Below are 22376 nucleotides of genomic sequence, written 5' to 3'. Positions count from 1 at the left end.
AGAAGAGTTTTGAAATAATGTTTACTGCCACAATATGAAGTTTTGGAGTCCAAAATAATCTTTGTTTCAAACCATTCTTCGAGATTATTTTTTAGTTTATTAGAGGACTGTACACTTTTTCTATTTGCGAAATTGTTCCACAAATATTTTATATTTTTTAAAGACTCCTCTACGTTTTATATTACTTTAAATTAGATCATCTTAATTTACTATGGTAAATATTTAAATAAAATATATTTTATATAGTTCAAATATAACTATTTTTTGGTGTAGAGAAATAAAAGTAACTAATTCAAAAATAAAATTGTACTTCTTATACAACTTCGAGAATAAAAAAGTGCACAGTGCCAAAATTATAGTTAAAATAAGAAAAAGATATATCATACCCATTTCACTTATTTCTATACTTTTCAAGGGAATAATTTATCTGCAAACTTTGAAATTTGGAATTGGGCTGAATTAGATTTATTTTTTAAAATTTTTGTTTAAACTAATTTATTTAACCAAATACAAAATTTATTACACTGGTCAAATATTTTATTTTTAATAAGTTTCCATTTAATTAAAAACCAATAAAAATCCTACTCAAACAATAAATGTATAAATGTATATATGTAACTAAGGTAGTGAAGAAATACCAAATATGGTAACTTTTTTGAATTTGGTTTTGTTAATAGAGGCTCCATGCCATTTTGAGTTGTATGAAGTTGGCATTATTTCAAATTAAAACAAATCTCACCATTTTGAATTTAGCCAAAAATGTTATTTTTAGCCATTTGAAAAAGCATCTTTTGCTATAAATAACCCTTTCTTCTTCATCCACACAACACAAAGTAATGAAAAATTCACCAAAAAAAAAAAAAAAACTAAGAAATTTTTACAACATTCACTTCCTCCATTTTTCATCTAAGTTTCTAACCTTCATGGCTTTACTTCTAACTTTCATATCTTCTTAAAAAAACCAAAAGATCTACAACATCCATTTATCTTCTTTAAATCTTCATCTATTTCCCTACAATGCCAATAATCCAACACACAAAAGAAACTCTAACATAGTTGGAGGTGTATGGTAGGGCTTTGATCCAATGATCCACACCCCAAACAACATAAGTTTGGTGTGTTGGGATTTCAATCTCTCTCTTTTCTTTTCTTTTTCTTCTTATTATTTTGTTTAATTTTTCTTGAAAGTTCTTTATTTTTCTTCTTATTCTTACTATTCTCATTATTTTACTTTATCTTTCTTTAAGCTACCATGAAAAATAAATAAATAAATAAAGACCAAATGGTTAAATACTTGTTTATTATTTCTATTCTTATTTCTTTACTTTTCTTTCTTCTATAATTATTTATTTATTATCTTGTGATAATTTTATTTATTTATTTATCATGTATCTTTACTTTATATATATAATTAGCATTTTTATTTATTTAAAATTTTTCTTTTTATATCATTGATTATTTATTCTTTAATACTTTTCTCATATTGCTTCTTTAATATGTTCTTGCCTTTTATATATTATTTAATATTGTATTTTATTTCTTTATTTTGTGGTCAATTTAATATGTTGTTGCTAATAATTTTTTTAAAAAAAAATTGTTAATATTTTCAATTATCTTTTCTTTAAAAACATCCGATGATGAAATCTAGGAAATTTGATAATCCGATTACTTAGAATTCTTGAGGTGAGGAAATCAATTATTCGGAAGTCCGAGATCGATCTTCAATATATTTTTATTAAAATCTCAATATGTTATTTTGTATTTGCATAAATTATTATGATGTTTCTTTATTCTTGTTTCTACTTATCTAATTTTCATATTAAGTCTCATTTTATTTCTTATTTAAAATTTTCAACTCTTTCGAATAAAAATTTCCAAGTTTTAAAATTCTTCTAATTTAAAATTTTCAAGTTTTAAAATATTTCACAAAACACTTTTTTTAAAAATCATTTAGATTTTTTTTAAGTTATAATTTTTCATGTTTTTCAAACGTTCAAAATTTAGTCTATGATTTCATAAGGTTTTAATCAATATTTTTTAATAACTTATACTGTTTTTTCTTAAACAAAATCCTACAACGGAATTTAGGAAATTTGGAAGTCCGATTTTCTAGAATTCTTGGGATGATGAATCACATCTTTAGGAGTCCAAGATTTGATCCCAATAAAGAATGATTTTAATTAATGTTTTAAAAAAATCTCTTTATTAAAAGGTTATTCTTATGCCGGATTTTGAGAAATTGTACTAATTCCTCACTTTCTTGAAGTGAGAATATTTTCTTCAACATAGTCCAATTGATGGAATGTTTTCCACTTATTTTATGGGAACATTGCTTCAAATATTGGAGTAATGGGGTAAAATAAGACATTAACTTTTAAAGAAATTAAAGAATATTTTCAATTCAAAATTTAGAATTTGGCAACTGTTTTCTTAACGGGTGTTCGGGAGTCATACACAAATGACTCCCAAATTCAACTCTAGTTTCACATACCATTTTTTAATGATTTTATTTAAAAGGTTTTTACTATATTTCGATGTTCAATCACACCGTAAAAAATATTGGTGGCGACTCCTATTTTATTTTAAAAAAACTAACCCATTTTGAGGACGTCGGCTGCTCTACGTCGTCTCGAGTTTATGAAACTTTTCCTCTATAATAATTATGAAATAGTGTCTTAACTTTTATTTGTTCATAAATTTAAAATGTGTCTACTATGCCTTTCGACTTTCAAATTTGTGTTTATTTGATCCCTAAACTTTAAAAGTGTTTCATAGGCTGTGCAAGTTTATGCAATAGGTCTCTAATATATATCATATAATTTCTTAACATTCATAGAGTTGTTACTGTTAGAAGAAAGTTTAGGTTTTAGAGTCCTAAACATTAAATTCCATTTCATATTTAACGTAGCAGTCAAGTTTTAAAAATTCAAATTTTCTACTAATCTATCGAATACAAAATTATTGAGGTATGGAACACTTTTTATTTTAATTCTATAGGCTTCTAAGACATAAAATAAAAAGTTTTGAGAACTTTTTAGACACAAACAAGATTAATATAACCTATTTTGATAATTATCAGGCCAATAAAATAAAATCGAGTAAAATTTATTTTGACTTATATGATTATTTTTGGAGCAAATAAATAATAAAGTTTAATGATGATGATGATAATAATAATAATAAATAAATAAATAAATAAATAAACATGAGCATAATTGTTGAAAAGAAATGCAATGGGAAAGAAAAGATGATAAAAAAGAAAAAAGGAATAGATACCGTGAAAGGATAAAATTCTAAAATTTGAAATGTAGTTGGGGAAAGCCGAAAGGTGCCAGAATTTAGGGATTTTATTCTAAAAAAATTGCCAATTGCCCAATTTTGCAAAATAAATGAATAAAGTGGCTTTCTAAATTTCTCCTCTCACTAATAAACTAAACGCATACACAATGCTTATGCTTTAATTAAACACGTTGAAATTGTCAAACCAAAATATATTAGGACATGTATTCATCTATACCTATATCATGATACACGTATATAATAATTTATTTTGATTTACCTTAGTTTATCATATATAAATTATGATATTTTATCACATTTTGAAAGTTTTGCTATTTAAAATAATTTGTTTAAATATGCACATATATGTTAATTTGGTTAAGCCATTAAGATCCATACCACTGGTGCTAATTACAAATATATTTTCAGCTAAAAGAGGGTTATTCATAACAACTTTGGTACTGAGCACATTTTTTTAACTATTGCAATTGGGCACCAAAACCTCATTCCTACGATGAATTTTTAAAAACCAACAAAATTATTTAATCTATTTTAACAAATAAACTAAATAAGCTGTCCATTTAAACATATTTTAATGAATAAAAACATTACTTATTTTGAAAAAAAATGTTGATTTTTATAAATATAACACAAAGTAAAAATATTTACGGTTCTATAACAAAATTTACAAGTCATGGAACTAGTCATTTTTTTAAAATATTTGTCCTTCATTTTCATCGTCTTTGTAATCTTTTGCGATTTTTTTTTGTCTCTCTCTTATTTCTTCTGCCATTTTTATATATTTTTTTAAATAATTATTTTTGTTCAATCAATCATATATCTTGGATTATTATATTCAAAGTGTTATTTGATTCAAGTCCGTGTATCAAATATAAAAGATCTTGAAAAAAATATAAACGATTATGTAGCTAAATGTAAACTATTATGTACAAACAATCTAAAAAAATATAAATGATTTGGTAACCAAATCTAAAGTGTAAGTACCAAATATATTACACGCTTGAGTTTTATTATATTTTTTAAAGATGTTGAACTATTGATAGCTTAAAATAGTTGAACTAAAACGAAGTCAAAATTTGATATTTGATTAAAAATAATATCTTTAATAAAGATGTTGAAATAACTTGATAATTTGAATAAGTCGAACTACCCAACCCAAATTGTAAGAGTTAGGTTCGAGTTGCATTTTTTAAGATTCGGATTGAACCAACTAAATCCAAATTTGTAATATTATTTTAAAAAAAAAGTATATATATATATATATATATATATATAACTTATAAATATAATGATATATTATTTGTGAAGTTTGTAATTGAATTTTGTATTTAAGATCTGAGTTTTATGAAATCACAGTTATTAATTTATTAATGAATGAGGTAAATAGATTTTAAGTATTTTAAGTTAATAAAAGAATATACCTAAAAAAGAAAATAAATAAATAAGGATATTGTATCAGATTATTTGGTTTTTGTTAGAAAGACAATTACCACCAAGACCGTCCATGTTCATGAGAGGAGACTTGACAATCATTTTCTAAAATTCATTAAAAATAGTTTCTTTTATCCACCACTACAATTAACTCTTTTATATTATAAATTATTATTAGCTTCCACGGTGAAATCTCGGTAGATTATATTTGTTCCCATGGAAAAATTTATGTATTTTTAGAACAAAAAGCGTGAGCGGCAGGATTCGAACCTGCGCAGGCAAAGCCCACATGATTTCTAGTCATGCCCGATAACCACTCCGGCACGCCCACACTGATGTCATATTCACCGAGACTTTTATTATATAACTAACTAACACCCAATTTTCACACTTGCCTTTTCAACTGTTTTTAGGAATTTAAATACTTTTTTCGATATGAAATCATTGTAGCTCTAAATAAAGATGACTTATGTTCATTGTACTAAAAAAAATGAAATTTTAAATAACAGTTAGTGTAGATAATTGTGAGTTATAATATCTCATTAAATCTGAATCAATTTGAAGTACAAACATCTCCTAAAATTCGAAACTATTTAGAAAGGAAAGCGGTGAAAATTTAGTTTAACTAAAAGAATTATATAAATAAAGTGGCGGTTTTATCCACAAAGTGTGGGCGTGCCGGAGTGGTTATCGGGCATGACTAGAAATCATGTGGGCTTTGCTCGCGCAGGTTCGAATCCTGCCGTTCACGTTTTTTTTTTTTTTTTTATTTTGTTTTATTTTTGATGTTATTATTATATTATAGCAAATTTCGTTGTTCCTTTTTTATTTTTATATTAAGCATTGTAATTTTCTTTTTGTTATACGAATGTGTGATTGACTTTTTTTTTTTAAATCATAATTATTTGTAACTTGGGGAAATGTGAGCATTGGTCTAGTTTTGTCCTCTACATTAAAAAGAAAAAAGAAAATAAAAGAACTTTCCCATGCCATCCACTCTGTAGAAAAACAAAACAAGTAATTCTTAATTTATTTTTTTTTTTTAAAAAAAAAACAGTTATGAGAGATAAGTTGTAGATTATTTTTTTTATTGTTGAAATCCAGCCAGAGATGTGTTTAATTTAGCCAATTTAGAAACACTAGTATATGGAATATTTTTATATGTGGTAAAATATACCGATCATAATACACTGGTAACACTCATCTAATATGACAGGAGTCTATCATTTAGCATTTACAATAATTTTCTTTTTTATTTTTCTTTTATTTTATTTAGTGACATATCTTCACCATAATTATTAAGAAGAAATAATTGAAACCAAAGTGACATTTGGAAACTGAACTCTAGACATTGCAACAAAGCCAACATCTCAATATGTCAACAATAATTAACATGGTCAGATCTTCTCTTAATGCTTAAATGGAAACTAAAAATATAGTTTAGGGACGAGAATAAAAAGTTTGTTAAAAGAAAATCTTGGAGAATATTGACAAATTTTTATTTTGTTTGAAAGAACAATACAAAATGTAAATCTTTACAACAAATTCACAAACACTATTTAAATCTTTACACAGCACCTATCTCAAAGTAAACTGTTACAAATATAATATAACTTAAAAAAAAAAAAAAGTACACAGAAATTTTTTCTTCACAGGATGGCCTTTGCAATCCATATACGCGTCTTGGCCTCCTGACCTGAAAATTATCCACAAAAGTATTACTATTAATAGGAATCTAAATGCTAAGAACAAACACTTACTGAATTCTCTAAACAATTTTCCATGCTTATATATGTTTCAAATAATCTTTATGAGTTCCTTGATTCGATAATTCTTGATCTACACATACTTTTCAATAACGATATACTATAAAGTGCTAAGATAAAATCCACATTCTAATCCATCAGTTCCATACTTCACAGAGAATATCTAACGGTACATGAACATGAAAGGTAATCAAAATAATATATAGACATAAACGAAACACGTGCAACACATCTAGTATCCAACTAGTAGAGATTAATAGAAGACCCTTATTGTATAGATGAGCAAACGAGGACCTTCAAAAATATTTCTACCCAAAAAAGTAAACCATATACGAATGAGAATCTTCTGCACGATATCTAGGAAGTCCCTAAAGTTCATTTTTGTCTCAAATAAATCCCTAACGTTTGAACTTACTATTTTAGCTCTAATAGGTCCCTTCTTCAATTTTGTGCGTAATGAATCCATTACCTAATCAACCGGTACACACAAAATTGAAAGTTAAAGGACACTATTGAACAAAAAGTTCATTTTTTTATCCAATAGACGAGTTAACTTTTTAAAAATTTGAATATGTTGAGTAAAGGAATAAAGCTAATGATAAAGAACAAGGAATGCTGATAACCTGTAGCAACAACCATACAAGCAGAAGGAATCTCAGGAAGAGAAACTATTAATTAGCGGAAATTATTTGGATAGTATTACATAGCTCCCTATTACTCTATTTTTCTTCTTGCACATTCCAAATTCTGTCACATCTTTAGATTCACAATTTGCTTTCTTAAGCACTAATAGTAATTTATGGTAAGTTTTTTATCTTCACAAAAATGAAATTAATATCTGCAATTTTCCAAATCATTGAAATTCAATTTCAAGAGATAAAGTAAACAGATAATTCATACCTTAGAAGAGAAGAGGTTAACAAAAACTGTTAAAAAGCAACTCCAAGCCGTCAAATATATTGGAGTTTGATATTTCAACAGGAGATTCCATTTTGCTCTTTCTTTTTCTTCACAGATGGAGAAGTTCTGACCCTTCTAACCCCATAGCTCTACGACACGACCTTCCACTATCTACCGAAGAAAAAAACTCTTCTGGAGCACATTGCGACAGCCTAAAATTCTACTTCTGTACAGTGAATCTCTACTTCAGACGTTAGATGTTCCAATGGTTGCCATAGTCGTAGGACCATTTGATGCCAGCTGAATTTTAATTATCAACTTTTCTCTCCACTTTAGTGTCCTCCATGTGGAGTTTTTCATCAATCACATGAATATCTTGAACATCTATTTCCATATCAACGATAGAACCTCCTAAATCATTGACTGCGTGAGTTATGTGATCCAAATTTTGAAGTGCCCCACGAGAAAGAAAGCTTTTCTCAAAACCACCACAGTGTGGTGCTGCTTCAATAGCATCAGATAACAAGCTATTATCCCTCAGCTCGTTCAACTTTACCGTCCTTTGAAGTGAAACAGCATTTCCAATTGGATAACCAATGGGTGGATCTCCATTTGAGCAATGAGCTGTGACAGACAGTTCTTTATGTTCATCCAAAATGTAATCCCGGTTTCCTTTTAACTGTTCCTTTTCTGCAAAATCCATCTGTCTATACGCTTCTATTTCCTTCTCCAGAACATGATAGTCTATGTCCCTTTTGACAAGGATCTCTCGAAGGATATTCATCTTTTCTTCATCATAAGAAAACTTTTCTTCTACTTCCCTATGATATTGCCTTGCTTCCATTTCAAATGACGCCTTCTCATTTTGCAAACGTGTTATCATGGCTATTGCTTCATCAGCAGCAGTGGCAGCGGCAGCTCTCTCCTCCTCTAGTTCCACAAAAAGAGATGCCCGTGCAGCTCTCTCTTCTTCAAGGGCCAGCTCCAACAATCTAATAGTACTTGCTTCATTTCTGATAATGTCTCTCTCTTCAGCATTACTGGTACCTTGTCCTACAGTGGAAGAACCTTTATTCATATAATTATTTTCGCCAAGTGAACCACTTGATTCAAAGCCTTGCCAGATTCTTTGACCCAAGTCTGGGTGATTTGATTCATTACCATCATCTGAAACGGAAAGGTCACAGAAACATAATTATATAGCAAAAATTTTGACATAGAATCCCTCCTTCACCTTCTTTACATACCCCACACCCCACAACCCTCCCACACACACACACACACACAAAATAAAACAAAGCAAAAGAGATGAGAATCCCTGATGGATCAAATACAGCTTTCAAGCAATTCCTTTCATAGGGTAAGTGGGTTCGTTACTTTCTAGTCGGAAGGCTGTCTTCTATGGATATAAGCTAATGTTGTTAGCTGAGTTGATTAGGTCCATATTTGGGAGTGATTGCTGAATGATTCAATTCACTTTTGTCATGTTTAGAACCACTTCAAAGTACCCTTTCAGTCGCTCAAAATCAATTTAATTTTTAATTTTACACTTTTGAATGCCTTTTTCATACCATTAAATTGGCTTTGAACAATATCAAAGAATGAAAAAAAGATTTTAACCACTCTAGAATCACTCCCTAACATGCTGTATTTCTTGTTTGCTAGCTCAGCTACATCTATAAATTAATAGGACGAGAAGAAAAGGAATCAGACAATGTTTCTTCACTATTACTCTGTGGCGTTAAAGTCCTTTAATAGGCTGCCACCAAATCAGTTAGCAACAGTTCTGTTAATCTGAAAAATATGTGCATAACCAGAAAAACAAATATAGAAATGGTAAAAATAGAAAGAAAAAGGATAAAAGAATGTGAAATTAATCACATAACACACCTGTAATAAAGTCTTGTCTCTCAACCAATGCCACAAATTCCCTTTCCTTTCTAGTTTCATTCCCCTCACAAATTCCCTTGGACAATTTCCCATTGTCAACGGCAGCTCTCCTCCGCCGTCGGATTTTAGTCCTCGGCTTCTGGTACATCATCTTCTTACCCTTACCATCATATTCACCATATTTATCAACCATATTTTGTAACCTTGGGACAGTACTACAGCATACTTCTGATTGCAATCGAGAAATTCCATTCTCCCTTAACATATTCCTATTCGAATTCCCAATTTGTTCAGCATCCATAAAAAACAAATCAAAAGGAAACCTATTCTTGACCAAATCGAGCACCAAATAGATCTTCCTCTTAGGCCAATTAACAACGAGTTTATGTAAACACAAATTAGTGTTGTGATTCCCATAAAATCCAGTACAGGGACAAGGCAAGCAAAACCCAACAACTTTCAAAATCTTGGAAGGGATAAACATAGTGGCCGACACACACAAAAGAAAATAAACAACAGCTAGGTCAAGAAAAGCTCTAACTAGTCCAGATAAAGTCCATGAATGAATCTCGTGGAAAGACATCGATTTCAATTACCAAAATCCCAAACTCTTTCTATAACTTAGCAACTAAGAAAAATCAGAAAACCAACAAAAGACTAAGAGAGTTGAGAAACAAATACCGTCCAGAAAGCTTTCCAAAAACTGAAGAAAAAGCTGAAGCTGAAAGAACAGAAACAGAGTAGGTAAAAAAAGGAGAAAAAGGAGCAAAAAAAAAAAAAAAACAGAATAACACAGAGGGGCAAGATTAAAAAGTGAAGGAATTTGCAAAACCGGGACAACCCATGTAAGAATCGAGGGAAATTGATGACGGGTTGGACTGGAAAGAGGGGAAACTGAATCAGGTGTCCATTTCAAGGGGCAGAGTAGGTGGAGGAAGAAGAAGAAGAAGAAGAAGAAGACAAGGATTAAAGCTATGTCGTCTTCTGGATCATGTATAGGATTTGATTGAGGAATTGAAGGAATTAAAAGGGAAAATAGAAAAGAAAAATTAGAAGAAAAAAGAAAAGAAAAAGAAGAAGATGAAACCACATGCGGCAATGATATGGTTGACACAGTGTCACCGCTAAAAAAGCAGAACGTGATATGATTTCATCCAAACTTACTTAAGAGATGATTCTCGATTCTATATTACAATAATTCATAGTTACTAAATATTAATCTATTTACACGTGCCTTTCTTTTTTTTTTCTTTTTAAAAAAGAAAAAAAGAAAAAGGTTTATATCCAACTTATACACACGCATAAAGAAACAAAAGAGTCAAAAAGTAGCTTCATTACAAATTTTTTAACACATCTTTCCTAAATTTAACTTAACTCTCAACTTTCAACTTTTAAAACAACAGGCAAATTACATTTTTATTATTAAGTGCTCATTTTAATTTTTGCCCTCACTATTTAGTAATTAATTTAAAATAATTATGAAGTAAAATTTATAATTTAATTTCAACCGTGATGGTAAAGAGTAGTGTTCATACGAGATTTCAAAAGAAATGTAATTCGTAGAGTTGAATTTTATATTGATTTATGTATCGTGGATACAATCCTTAATATTTACTCTTTTAATTTTCTCTCGCATATAATTTAAGACTTATAACTTTTTTTATCTACAATTTTCAGGAAGTTGTGGTTACAAGTCTATTTGAGCTTCAAGGAAAGTTTGATATTCCAAATCTTCAATCTTTCAGAATATGATCTTTTGAACTTGCACATTTTTAGAGCTTTTTGAAGTTTGAATCTTCAATTCTTCAGAGTTTCGATTCTTCCTTCAACTAAAAATCTTCAAAATGAATAGGAAGGTCTCTATTTATAGAGAATTTCCATGAGTTTTAGATGGGTTTGGGCTTGGGCTCATTTGACTGTTGGGCTTGGACTTAGGCCCATTTGCCTGTTGAGCTTGAGCTTGGACCCATTTGCTTGTTGGGCTTGGGCTTGGGTCCATGCGCTTGGTGAGCTCGGGCTCGGACCCACTTGTTTGGTGAGTTTGGGTCCAGTATTTCTTTGGCCCAATTTTTCATCAGGGGCTTGACCTAGGTTGGATATGAGAAAATTTGACTACCCAAATCCAATCAAATTATAATCATCATATTTCTCTCAAACAAAGTTGCACGATCTAGCCGAGCCAAACATCTCTCTTTTTGCAAGCCTCGTTCTGCACCCGCTCCTTTCGTCTTTGAGCCGCTTCTGTTCTCCGTCTAAGTTGTAGCCTCCATGAAGCAGAACGAAACGTTTGCCAACTGCATCACTGTTAGAATTTATGTCTTAAAACTCATAGTTTGTAGTTTAAATTACATTCTATTCAATAAAGTATTTTTTTTAGGACTTATTAGTGAAAATTGAATACTATAATCTTGAATAAAATAAACTAAAGTCTTGAGGCTATCTAGTATAGACTTGAACTTTATGTAAAGACATAAACGTGGATCGGGTTCGAGTATATAGCCCAAACGGTCTAAAATGTATGAATAAGGTTGGACGCCTTATTCTAGGGACACTATGGATGCGACCTACTTTATAATTAGTATAAACGATGTTATCCTGAATCGTTCATGTAGAGACATGAAAATGGAAGCATTTTTTGTAAAGAGTTTACATAAGATTGGAACCATGAAATAGTAACTTTTAAATTATAACACCATTGACTTTATAAAACAGACTATTTCGACTATTGATGACTTAGGTAACTTAATCTTAATCATGAGTTAACTATGAATTTCTGTTCAAACAGAATTATCCTTAGACTGCATATGTGAGGGCATCTTAACAGCATTGACCCAATAAGCTTCAAATTTCAGGGGTAAGAACGGGTGGATGGCTAGGGACATAGGGTGCAAGATGAAATTCGCTCTTACTTGCTTTAAGGTTAGTAGATAGGTTATTTACTTAAGGACTGAATCCAAGTCTTTAATAAGGGGCTCCACTCTCTCATTGGCCTGAGAGGAATTTGGTTTATAGGTTAGACCTTAAACAAATTGTTCAATAGTGGATCAGTGGGCTTCAGGATCAAGATATAATCTCGGGGATAAAGGATATTTTGGCCTAGTCGAGGTCACGAACAACTTTTGAAAGATTAACTTACTGATCATTGTTGAATCAGAAGGACACAAATATATCTATATTGAGGGGAGTGCAACTACGAGACTTTAGTGGAATGACCCATTAGTTAACAAATGATTATTAGTCTAGTCTAAAAGAATTTAGCCAGGTAATCTCGGATCGTTAGATCCCATGACCTATAGGTCCATTAGGTTTCCTTGATAGCTCATACGAAATTAACTTAGAACAATATGTTGGAATAATTCGAATTGTTCGGATTAGATAAAGAGAGAGAAACCGACAAATATATGTGATATAACTGTCTGTTATCAGTTTGAGATAGAGCTGTTCACACGAGATTTCAGAAGAAATGTAATTCATGGAATTGAACTTTGTATTAATTTATGTGGTGTTGTGGATACAATTTTTAGTATTTACTTCTTTGATGCTTTTTCTCAAATACAATTTAAACTTAGAACTTTTTGATATTCGATCTTTAAGAAGTTGTGGTTGCAAGTCTATTTGAGCTTCAATCTTCTGGAATTCAAGGAAAATTTCATTTTCCAAGTTTTTAATCTTTCAAAAGATGATGATTTCGATGTTGATAAGAACTTGCACATCTTGAGAGCTTTTTTTGAAGTTTGAATCTTCAATTCTTCCTTCAACCAAAAATCCTCAAAATGAATGGGAAAGTCTCTATTTATAGATAATTTTTATGGGCTTTAAGTTGACTTGGACCCATCTTCTTGTTGGGTTTGGACCATTTGCTTGTTAGGCTTGGGCTTGGGCTCGGGCTCGCTTGCTTGTTGGACTTGGTCTCGAGCTCGCTTGATTGTTGGGCTTGGGCTTGGGCCCGCTTGCTTTTTGGACTTGGGCTCAGGCCCACTTGCTTGTTGGGCTTGGGCTCAGGCTCATTTGCTTGTTTGGTCAATTTTTATATTTAGGGCCTAAATTAGAATATTAGAAAACTTGAGTATCCAAATCCGATCGAAATATGATCATCATAATTTTGTTGTGATAACGTGGTACAGTTTAATTGGCTGAAATTTCTTGTTCCATAAGAGCTTTATGTTTAAATGTGATTTAAATATTAAAAATATGAATTGATCAAATTTATATTCGAAAGCTCGAAATTGATGAAGATGGTCAAAGTTGTAAATAATCAAAAGATTGACTTTTGACTTTGAAAAGTCAAACTTTGATCGACTTTATATTCAAATGTGACTTGAATTTCGAAAAAATGAATTCGAATTCTACTTAGAAGGTCGAAATTAGTCAAGACACACAAAATGATAAAAAGTCAAAATGTTAACTTTTGACTTTGACTTGAATGGTTAAATGACCATATTGTCATTTGACTAAAGTTAGTGAGAAAATCCAACAATTTGTTGGATAATCTCACTAACACTTAGTGGGATAAATGACTACTGAGATGTAAACACATAGCACATTAAATTCCACTAATTGTTTATGGAAAATGAGGTGTTAAACTTAGGTTAATCTTTGGTTTGTTTTCAAAGTTTGAAAAAACTTTTGGAAAATTTTTAAATTTTGAAATTAAAACAAAAGGTGAAAAAAATCTCTCTTTTCTCGCCAACCTTCAACAAAATAAGACCCAAAATTTTAAAATTTTAATAAAATAAAACAATTAGGTTGAGAAAAATACCTTAAATTTTTTAGGCTTACATCTCGGGTTTGTGTACATGAGGAGATTACGAGGAACATGAAGCTACAAAGGTGAGTTTTTCTATAAACCCTAATTTTGTTTAATTAGGGTAGTTTATACATGTTAATCTCTAAATAGTTTAGACGCAATTAGAGTAGATTCCATCTTTATTCCATTTCGCATGTCTCGTTTTTCTATCAGTTATGAAGTCATTTATTGTTGATCCTCTATAAATATGATAAATATTGAATACAATTATGGTAATATTTTCAATCATCTTTCTCTCCCCCAATTTCTTATCCTTCCGGTGAATTAATGTATGTTAATATTTCCAATCATCTTTCTGTCCATTTTTTATTCTTCTAGTGAAATTTTTTTTGGTGAGTGCATATTTCTCTCCAATCATCCAACCAATCTCTTTGTCTGTCTATTCTTTCTTATTTTGTTCATCTCTTTCAAGTTTTTCGGTGAGTGCATATTTGTTTCATGTTATTCATGTTTTTATGATGAAGTAAATTATAGTATGCCGGTGAAGTTTTCCAATGAAATAAATTTGTTTCATCTTATTCATATTTATTTCTAGGTATTTCAAAAAAAAATTCTTACATTAATAATCAGTATTTTTTTTTAACTTGAGAGTAATGTATTTCAAATTTATACTTATTGTATTACATCGAATTTAATTAGCAATGATTTTCTTGTATAGAAAGTTTTCAGAATTTCTTACGGGGTCTAAAATTGTTTTCGGTTTACATGAATCATTATATACCAGGATATATTGTTGATAATACGGTACAATGATATATATATATATATATATATATATATATATATAGGTATGACAAACATTGAAGTACATTATATACCGGGACATATTATGTATAATACAGTGATATATATATATATATATATATATATATATATATTATTTTTTTCATGTATGACCAACATTGCAATATATTTTAGTCCATTAACAAATGTCGTTTCAATAGTTACACGATAGTTCCTAAAAATTGTATTTTCTAAATCAACCATGTATATTGTTGATAATTTTCGTTCAATTGCGTTGAATATATTATATTTATGGGACAATGTTATTCTTATATTTAAAGTTTTGTTTCTAAATTATCACATTATATTTTTCATATTATTCGTTGAAGTCAATCTGAAATTACACATTCAATATATGTTAGCATATGAAAAACTCAATATATAAAGTATGTGAAACCAAAATATTATCATCATTAACAACTAATTTTATTACATGATATTTTATTGGATCGGATTAATTGAGTCTTTAAGATATATTAGGTTTTATATAAAACATTGTTACAACTATTTATTATATAATAATATGCAATATAATTAAATATACATGTTTATATATGAGAAAGTATGTAAAATATATATCTTACTATTATGTAACTTACTAAAAATCTATAATTGTTACAATTATATTTGATATAATATGATATATATTTGAAATTAATAACTAAACCAAATAACTGCACGAATATAACAATTTTACAACATATTATTTACCAAATAATACATGAGATGTATATTTTCATTTTTTAATATGTTTATCAACACAAATACTCGAGCAACATAAAAACATAAGAATGAAAAATAATGAAAAATATGTAAAATACCATATAACAATAATAATAAAAAATAAAAATAAATATAATTTATATGGAAAAGAAAAAATGAACCAAATATTTACAATTAAAAGAATAAATATATAATATCTCACATCACATAAATCGAGTCTCATATGATTAAAAAAAATATACATGTATTATCTCACATTAAATGCTTAAAACTAAAATGAATAATAATTTCAAAAGTCAAATTTGAAATAAACTTTTATTTTTTTTCTCCATATTTTTGTCATTACGAATTTCTTTCATTTTTTAATAATATTAATCATAAGTCTTTAACTCAAATGCCTCATAAACTTTTAGGGTGTGTTTGGGGGAGGGAAAGAGTTATGGGGGAAAAGGATTATGATAATCCTAGGATTATGATAATCCTAGTATTATGATAATATGTGTTTGGGGGAAGATTTATTATTGATAGTGTTATGATAATATGTGTTTGGGGGAAGAATTATTATTGGTAGTGTTATTATAATATGTGTTTGGGGGAAGAATTATTATTGGTAGTGTTATAATAGTATGTGTTTGGGAAAGGGATTATTATAGTAGTGTTATAATAATATGTGTTTGGGGAAAGAATTATTATAGTAGTATTATTATAATATGTGTTTGGGGGAAAGATTATTATTATAGTATTATTATAAAATGTGTTTGGAGGAAGAGTTATGATTGTAGTATTATTATAAAACTTGTTTGGGGCAAAGATTACGTTAATTAGATTTATGTTATTTTTTTTTAAATAAGGAATGTTAATATAAGAATAAAAAATATATAATTTTTTTTTCATGATCAATATTCAATTATGTAATTAGAATAATCTAAACATAATTCTGTAACTAGGTTTTGAAAATATAATTCTCTTACGTTATGTCGTCCAAAATTAAATCGTAAATCCGTAAATTCATTAGCGTATTTAAACCAAATTATTTCCACGTATTAGCAACTTATAAATATTGTAAAAAAAAAACTTGAACGAAAACACTACATTAATAGGATAATACAACAATTCATACCATTACATTTTAAAGCGAAACGAAAATACAAACTAATTAACTTCAACAGAATTTAAAGTTCGTTATATAATAAGACATAACAAGTTAGAAGAATAACATATAGTCCAAGTAAGAAAAGTTTCATTAATACAAATAAAACAAACTAACTAGTCATTGGTTTTCTTGAAGAATGAGGCTGCAGTAGGGGTACTTCATATGGTCGGGAACTTCAAGGAAAGCTTTCATGTCATCGACGTTACGCATAAGTATACGCATTAAGCGACACCTATCCATCAATGTGAGCTCAGGGATGGCCTCCAAATGTCGAACAATCTCTTGACGTGTTTGGGTAGCATCTTGACGTTGTAGGATAGGCCATTCAGCAATGCGATGAAGTTGTTCATTTCCATACTCAATGGCAGTACGAACTATGTCCCCACTATCTGTGGCATGTCCTGGACGTTTCCGCTTAGACCCGCTTGAAACATTTCTACGTTCACTGACCCTAGCGGTTCTTGTTTCCATGAAATCATCAGGCGACATGTTCAATCCCGGACTGTACATTGGCGGAAAGTCCGTATCTGGCATAGCATCAGCAGCTCCTGCGTCATACCCAGGAGGATCGTTTGACCCAATGTCCGCAAAACTCTCAGCCCGACCTCCTGTTGCACGATCTTTGCTAAACACGTACGACAGTTCGTCATAGTGGACAAACGACTTATTAAGGAGGCCTTTCGCCGCCGGATGACTCTGTATAAGTGCAATAATAAATTATTAGTCCATGTATTCAAATAATCAAACAAGTGTTCAAATATCTAGTAACGCACCTTTACCCAATCGTCAAAGACTTCTTTCTCAGCGACGATGCATTTTTTTTCATCATTCCACCCAAAACCACTACAGTTTGGGCCACGCATCTCCGCAAGTGCGTGAAACATTCTCTTCATCAATTTGATTCGACTATCGATGGTTGAAGCATGGATATTAGAACCTGGGATCTTGAACGCCATCATTCTCGCCAGCTGATTTAAGTACCCGGGACGAAAGGTCCCATTGTCGGACCTCCACCCACCAGCATTGACCAACTCCACGAGGCACTCCACGAGGCCTGCCTCTTCCTCTTTAGTCCAAGTATGTTTAGGTAGTCTCGATGAACTTGTCATGCTAGACGTAAAACGCAAAACATATTAGTTTCATTAAGTTCCGTATGATTAGATAACATACATACGATTAATTTCATAGTACAATGAACTCCTGCTGAAAAACAGTTTGGCAGTAAGTTAATTGGTTAACCAATACATTCAAAATAATCATGTTACAAAAACTATGACAAAATAAGACTTATTGGCAGAACTACTTAAGTATGAAAATGAACGGGGAACATTTAATTTTTCTATTGGTTACGCAACTCCCATTCAGTAAACATTTCTTCTGCAAGGTTGTCCCTCCATTGACTCCACTCATTCGACGTCTCTATGTAATGTATGTCATCCGCGGCAGTAGTCGCGTGGGTGGAATCAACCTCATCTATGTTGTCTTCTATATCAAAGTTCGTCATCTCCCTATTGATAAGGTTGTGAAGGAGACAACATGCGAGTATTGTGCGACATTGAACTTCTACAGGATAGTATGACTTTCCCCGCAGTATCGCCCATCGACCCTTCAAGACACCGAATGCTCTTTCGATTACATTACGAGCAGAAGAATGTTTCATATTGAAGAACTCTTTCGACGTTGAAGGTGCATTTTCAGGGCCACGCCATTCTTGTAAGTGATAACGTTGGCCTCTGTATGGTGCCAGGAAACCCTCCGCATTTGGGTACCCGGCATCAACCAAGTAGTAATAGCCTGTAAGCACAATGCACGATTAAAATGTCGCAGTTGTTACTTCTAAAATTCCATTCATAGGTACAATGCCCTTGTTACTTACCCTTGGGCACCTTAAGCCTATTAGGTCTTGAAAGGGCATCACGGAGGATGCGTGAGTCCGCAGCTGATCCTTCCCAACCGGCAAGTACGTAAACAAAATCTCCTTTCGTGTCACACACGCCAAGTACATTTGTGGCCACCTCCCCCTTGCGTGTTCTATACCTAGCCCGGTCACTTGCTGGAACGTTGACTTTTATGTACGTGCCATCTAATGCACCTAGGCAATTCTGCACCGCATAACTAAAAATTATTGAGAAGAACTAACGTCGTTGTGTTGGAAGTACGTAGTTCGAGACAAATGTGTACCTCAAACCACCTCCATCTTTGATCTGTGCATTCATTAGGCACTGGTTGTGGTTTTTTCAACAGCTCCTCATGAAGTCGAATGACAGCCAACAAGACCATGTTGAAATGGCGGGAAATTGTCTCACCCGACCGCATGAACTCTCGTTGAATGACACGATTTTTCACATCGTGCGCAAGAATGTGGAGGAACATTGCTACCATCTCCTCAACATCGACGACTTCCGTCGACGTTAGTCCAGCAATGGTCCTCAGTAGGTGACACAGAATGGCGAAACATCTTCGGTCCATTCTCGTACTTTGGCGACAGACAAGGTCTGACCCATGAATCATGCGAAAGTAAGCTAACTGTCTAATCCTATGCCTAGTTTCATACGGGATGCGCGTTATCCTCTTCGTATCATTCTTCAAGAGCTCCAACATTAGTAACAACTGTCATTGGGATGCTATGAACGCATTTACAATAGACGCCAACTCGTGTTCGTCCATTCTAAATTATAGATTGACACCCTGTTGTTAACCTAATCACATAATACCAATGTTGGTTTTGAAATGTTGGAAATATCTTCAAAGGTAAACTAAGTTAATATGTTTACAAATTAAGTAATTGACTTCTACTACTTTTTTGAAAATACGTTTTTGTGCAAACTTCATTTATGTTTATGTTTTGATTTATGTATATATGGAAGTATACGTATTTAAATTTCCGAAATAAAACATATTGCTAATTATCAATTGAAATCTATCGTGATAATTAGTTTACGAAATAAAACATATTGCTAAATAGTATCATCCATATAATTTTTCTTACGTGACATTTATATAAAAAAATTTCCACCTAATATAAATTATATTGCTCGTAGGAAACAGACTTCTAAAATTAATATAAATAGTAGCATTCAAGAAATCAATTCTTTTTTCTTTTTATACTTTCCCTTATTCTCGTTATTATGCATCATCCACTCATATGTCTCCAATTTGACCACTCAATTTGTATTTTATAGCGTCTCATTGTTGGAACGTTTCTATATTCTTTAATGTACTCTAAATAATTCAAAATTACAAAAGTAATTAAATAACATTTTTTTATAAAAATTCACAAAATTGAAAACTAGTCAAATTAAGCAACTTTTAATCTACCTCAAAATTAGATGTGACTACAACTAGTACAAATAATAGTTTTTTTCTTTGCAAAAGTAAACTAATATTTTATTTCGAAAATAATAAAATTTCAAGTTATGGTTGGAAAAAAACAAACAGATTACAAAGAAATGGAAATTACTTAGGTGGTTGGTTTCTTATTTGTTTTTTAGAAGAATTGTTAATGGTCGAAACATACCCTAAATAAAATGAATTTGTTACCTATTGCTTCATCATTTATGAAGAAGGGGCACGTTCATTGTGATTTAAAAAAATTTTAAAAAGACTCGAGCAATGCTTTTTAATTAGTTAAAAGCAATTTTATTTATAGTATTTAAAATGTATTTTATTTGTAGTACAAATTTCAAAAGTATTGATTTTGAAGACATGAGAAATGATTTTAAACTTCCAAACATGCAGTGGTTGGAAGACATACATGATCACTCACCAACACAACAAAAAAGGAAATAGAGGACTATTTGAAAATCTAGAAATGACACATTCCGTATGATGGTTTATTGGAGATATATATATAGACAGCGAGAGAGAGATAGAGAGAGAGTTAAACAAATGTAAACGTCTGAGGATTTATAATTGAAACAAAAATGCAATAAAACAACTAAGTACAGGAATATATAGATGGACTTCGTCAAAGAAGGAGTTTTATAACCGTAGTACCTCGTTTACGAATGCTTCAACCTTTACAACCTGAAGATATAGACAAAAAAATAGTTTGTTATTACATATGCGTGCCGGTAAGAATAACGTATTGTAAAAAAATGAATGACAAAACGAAAATGAAACATACCTTAACCGAAACGAAACTTCACAAATCCATGGAACGGGTCAAAAAATCAAACAAGGTGTGAGTACATAATGTATGTAAAAGAACATAGCCTCAGAGTTAATTTGATTACCGCAAAGACGTTCAAGAAGAACGCAGTTACGGTACCATTTTTTGCGGTGGAGTTCATAACATCATATGTAAAACAGAAGCAACCAAATACAGACATAAAATACAGCAACCATTACTTGTGACAGTGCAGAAGGAAACAAAGCATTACTTGTCACAGTGCAGCAGGAAACAAATTTACAAAAACACTCTTTTGTAAAATACAGACAAAGGCAAAGAAGGCGAAACACAGAGTTAATTTGATTACCGCAAAGACGTTCAAGAAGAACGCAGTTACGGTACCATTTTTTGCGGTGGAGTTCATAACATCATATGTAAAACAGAAGCAACCAAATACAGACATAAAATACAGCAACCATTACTTGTGACAGTGTAGAAGGAAACAAAGCATTACTTGTCACAGTGCAGCAGGAAACAAATTTACAAAAGCACTCTTTTGTAAAATACAGACAAAGGCAAAGAAGGTGAAACACAGGGGCTGAATTGAAAAAAAAAATTAGCATAGTTGAAAAAATATCAATTGTCGTTGGAAACATGATAAACATACCATATAACAAAGAATGGAATGCAAGTATAACAATGGAATTTGAATAACATACCAAATACAAATGCAAGTATACCAAAAAGGATAGTTAGTTGAATATGGAATGGAAGGAGGAAGGGTCCATTATATAGTAAAGGGAGTATAAACCAGCAGTAAAGAAACCCAACAAGAATCCCATAAAAAAGGGGATTTCACAAATTCAGTCAAACTTGAAGGAAGTAGGTAATCTTTTTCAACAGAAGCACACAGTATCCATGACATTATGACATTTTTTTGAACAGTAGGCAAAACAAATAAAAACATGTTCAACAGCATGGATATTACCACAAAATTTAGCTCATTAAGAGGCAGAAGAACATATGAATTACAACATATGAAATACATGTGAATAACAGAGAGTGCGGATGATAGAAGAAATTCGGAATACATATGAAAAACAGAGAGCGCGGATGATTAATGAACTTCACAGACGAGGCAGTAAACAAAATTTCAACATAAGGCCTAAATTAAACTCAGCACCGCGAAGAGGAATAAATATTAGACTGATAATAAGAAAAAAAATTGCATAATGTAATCAGATTGACCACCACAATGCTCATCATCGGCTGACCATACCTTTGGTGCACACCGAAGACCCCTGCCGTGCTCCGCCATGCCCGTACTCGAATTCCTTTCACGATTTAGTGTAGCATCTACCATAAATGGTTGTTCGGTATGAAAAAAGTGTAGTAAACTCGTTCTAGGACTGGCAAGAGTGGGGAGCGGCAAGGGTTTGTTCGGCATACGAAGGGTATGGAAATATGGAGAGAGGATGAGAAATGTTTCGGAGGTCACGCACGTTGGTGGCA

At 31.1% G+C, this 22376-nt stretch overlaps 1 protein-coding gene and 2 non-coding genes across 4 annotated transcripts; 1 reads left to right on the top strand and 2 right to left on the bottom strand.

Annotated features, from left to right (window-relative positions):
• Positions 1 to 4980: 4980 nt before the first annotated feature.
• TRNAS-AGA (transfer RNA serine (anticodon AGA)) lies at positions 4981 to 5062 on the bottom strand. Its single transcript has one exon. It is a non-coding gene; the product is annotated as a tRNA-Ser (tRNA).
• A 338-nt stretch (positions 5063 to 5400) lies between these two features.
• On the top strand, positions 5401 to 5482 carry TRNAS-AGA (transfer RNA serine (anticodon AGA)). Its single transcript has one exon. It is a non-coding gene; the product is annotated as a tRNA-Ser (tRNA).
• A 726-nt stretch (positions 5483 to 6208) lies between these two features.
• Positions 6209 to 10473, bottom strand: LOC103497547 (probable myosin-binding protein 5). Of its 2 annotated transcripts, XM_017046740.2 has the most exons (5): positions 10129 to 10439; positions 9969 to 10008; positions 9288 to 9556; positions 7398 to 8564; positions 6209 to 6427 (listed from the first exon to the last, which is right to left on the bottom strand). In XM_017046740.2, the coding sequence occupies exons 1-4, from the start codon at positions 10130 to 10132 to the stop codon at positions 7705 to 7707; spliced, it is 1173 nt and encodes a 390-aa protein (XP_016902229.1). In that variant the 5' UTR covers positions 10133 to 10439; the 3' UTR covers positions 6209 to 6427; positions 7398 to 7704. The 2 variants fall into 2 exon arrangements, with proteins under 2 accessions (XP_016902229.1, XP_008458006.1); XM_008459784.3 differs by having other exon boundaries at positions 9288 to 10473.
• Positions 10474 to 22376: the final 11903 nt, after the last annotated feature.

Source organism: Cucumis melo, chromosome 1 (assembly GCF_025177605.1).
Source record: "Cucumis melo cultivar AY chromosome 1, USDA_Cmelo_AY_1.0, whole genome shotgun sequence".
Classification (NCBI taxonomy): domain Eukaryota; kingdom Viridiplantae; phylum Streptophyta; class Magnoliopsida; order Cucurbitales; family Cucurbitaceae; genus Cucumis; species Cucumis melo.
Note: the sequence above shows the minus strand (reverse complement) of the source record. Positions and strands in the feature narration are given on the sequence as shown.